The sequence below is a fragment of the Cyprinus carpio genome, chromosome B14, assembly GCF_018340385.1.
Source record: "Cyprinus carpio isolate SPL01 chromosome B14, ASM1834038v1, whole genome shotgun sequence".
NCBI lineage: Eukaryota > Metazoa > Chordata > Actinopteri > Cypriniformes > Cyprinidae > Cyprinus > Cyprinus carpio.
In genome coordinates this window covers 24,103,170-24,104,594 of record NC_056610.1, presented here as the reverse complement: position 1 = coordinate 24,104,594, position 1,425 = coordinate 24,103,170, and the positions used below count along the sequence as shown (strand labels likewise).

Genomic DNA, 1,425 nt, shown 5'->3' with positions numbered 1-1,425 from the left:
CAGTTTTGATCAGTCTGATCCCTGTTACACAGCTCTGGGACACAAACTCAATCTGATGATGGTGCTGGACGCTAGTAAATATGACCTGCAGTTAAAAAACAGAATAAACAACAACACAGCAGATGGTCCAGTTTGTAGAGTAAAGAATGACAGGATGAGGATGAGTCAGTGTAATCTTTATAATAACAGAACTGATGTGACAGTCATTAATGGGACTCTGATAATAAACCGTGTGATCAGAGCAGATTCAGGGAATTACAGATTAACTCTCTTTCACTCAGACGGCTCAGAAACATCTAGAGATCTTCAAGTGATTGTTGAAGGTACAGAAACTCTCTCATCAGACTCATTACAATCTCATGTTCTCCAAAGATCTCACTCTCATGAAAATGAATCAGTTGAATCTCTGTGAAGGTTTTTATTCCTGTAGCACACAGTAAACACACTTCATACTCCAGTTATAGTATGAGTAGTGTGGAAGAACAAGAGTTTGTGTTTGTCATGTGACTGTGATGTGTCCCTCCCTCAAGCTCCTATTGGCTCAGTGGAAGTGTCAGCATCAGAATCTCACAAAACCTGTCAAGAACATGTCAAAGTCATGTTTTACCCCCAAATTAGCAGTAACTCTGAAGCATATTCTGATGGATTGTGATGTTTTTAACTCCTCTAGGACACCTTATAACGAATTTTGAATGAAGTAAGAACAGATTTTTTTTTTAAGTGAAAAATAAACTTTAAAAACCTTTTTTATTATTTGTTGAAATATATAGTTTATTATTTACATTTTATATTTTTCACTTGTTTCTCAGCTTTAGCTGGCATGGCAAATTTAAAAAAAACAAAAAAAAAAACAAGCATTTCACCCCAAAATCCAATTTTTATTGCATAAATTAAATGAGAACTATCTAGAATCATGTCTAAATAATCCCACATATACAGGCTTTTCAAATAAAAAATAAAAAACAGGGTGTGTGATACAGTACTTAATTATCTTATGAAAATATACCAACAGTCGTAAATGTAATGTAACCTTTACAACAGCCATGATAACTGTGCTAATGCACATTACTAACATTATTTCGAAGTGGACGGTGAAGCACTAGTCTGGAAGTGTTTTTAGGTGTTTCTCAGATGCACTTGACCATAACATTGGGCAGTACTCAAGATGCAATAAAACTAATGACTGCACCACATCTTTTAAAGCTTAGGATGGAATAAATTTAGAACATTTCCTGGCCACCGCTATACCTTTTCCTATAGTGCTATATAATCTACATGTTCAGACCAGGACAGCATATTGTCAAGTTTCACACCCAGCAACTTAACAATTGTTACTTGTTTCACTGGCACCCAATAAATAAATAAATTCATGTCAGCAGCCTTAGTAATATTTTTTTTATAATGAAAAATGATAGATTTAGTATT

At 34.5% G+C, this 1,425-nt stretch overlaps 1 protein-coding gene across 1 annotated transcript in view; it reads left to right on the top strand.

Moving 5' to 3' along the window:
* LOC109101046 overlaps positions 1-1,425 on the top strand; it is a 139,999-nt gene that overhangs the window by 19,046 nt on the left and 119,528 nt on the right. The window contains exon 3 of the mRNA XM_042738680.1: positions 4-323. Coding sequence (XP_042594614.1) covers positions 4-323 — 320 coding nt within the window. The remainder of the gene's footprint in view (positions 1-3; positions 324-1,425) is intronic.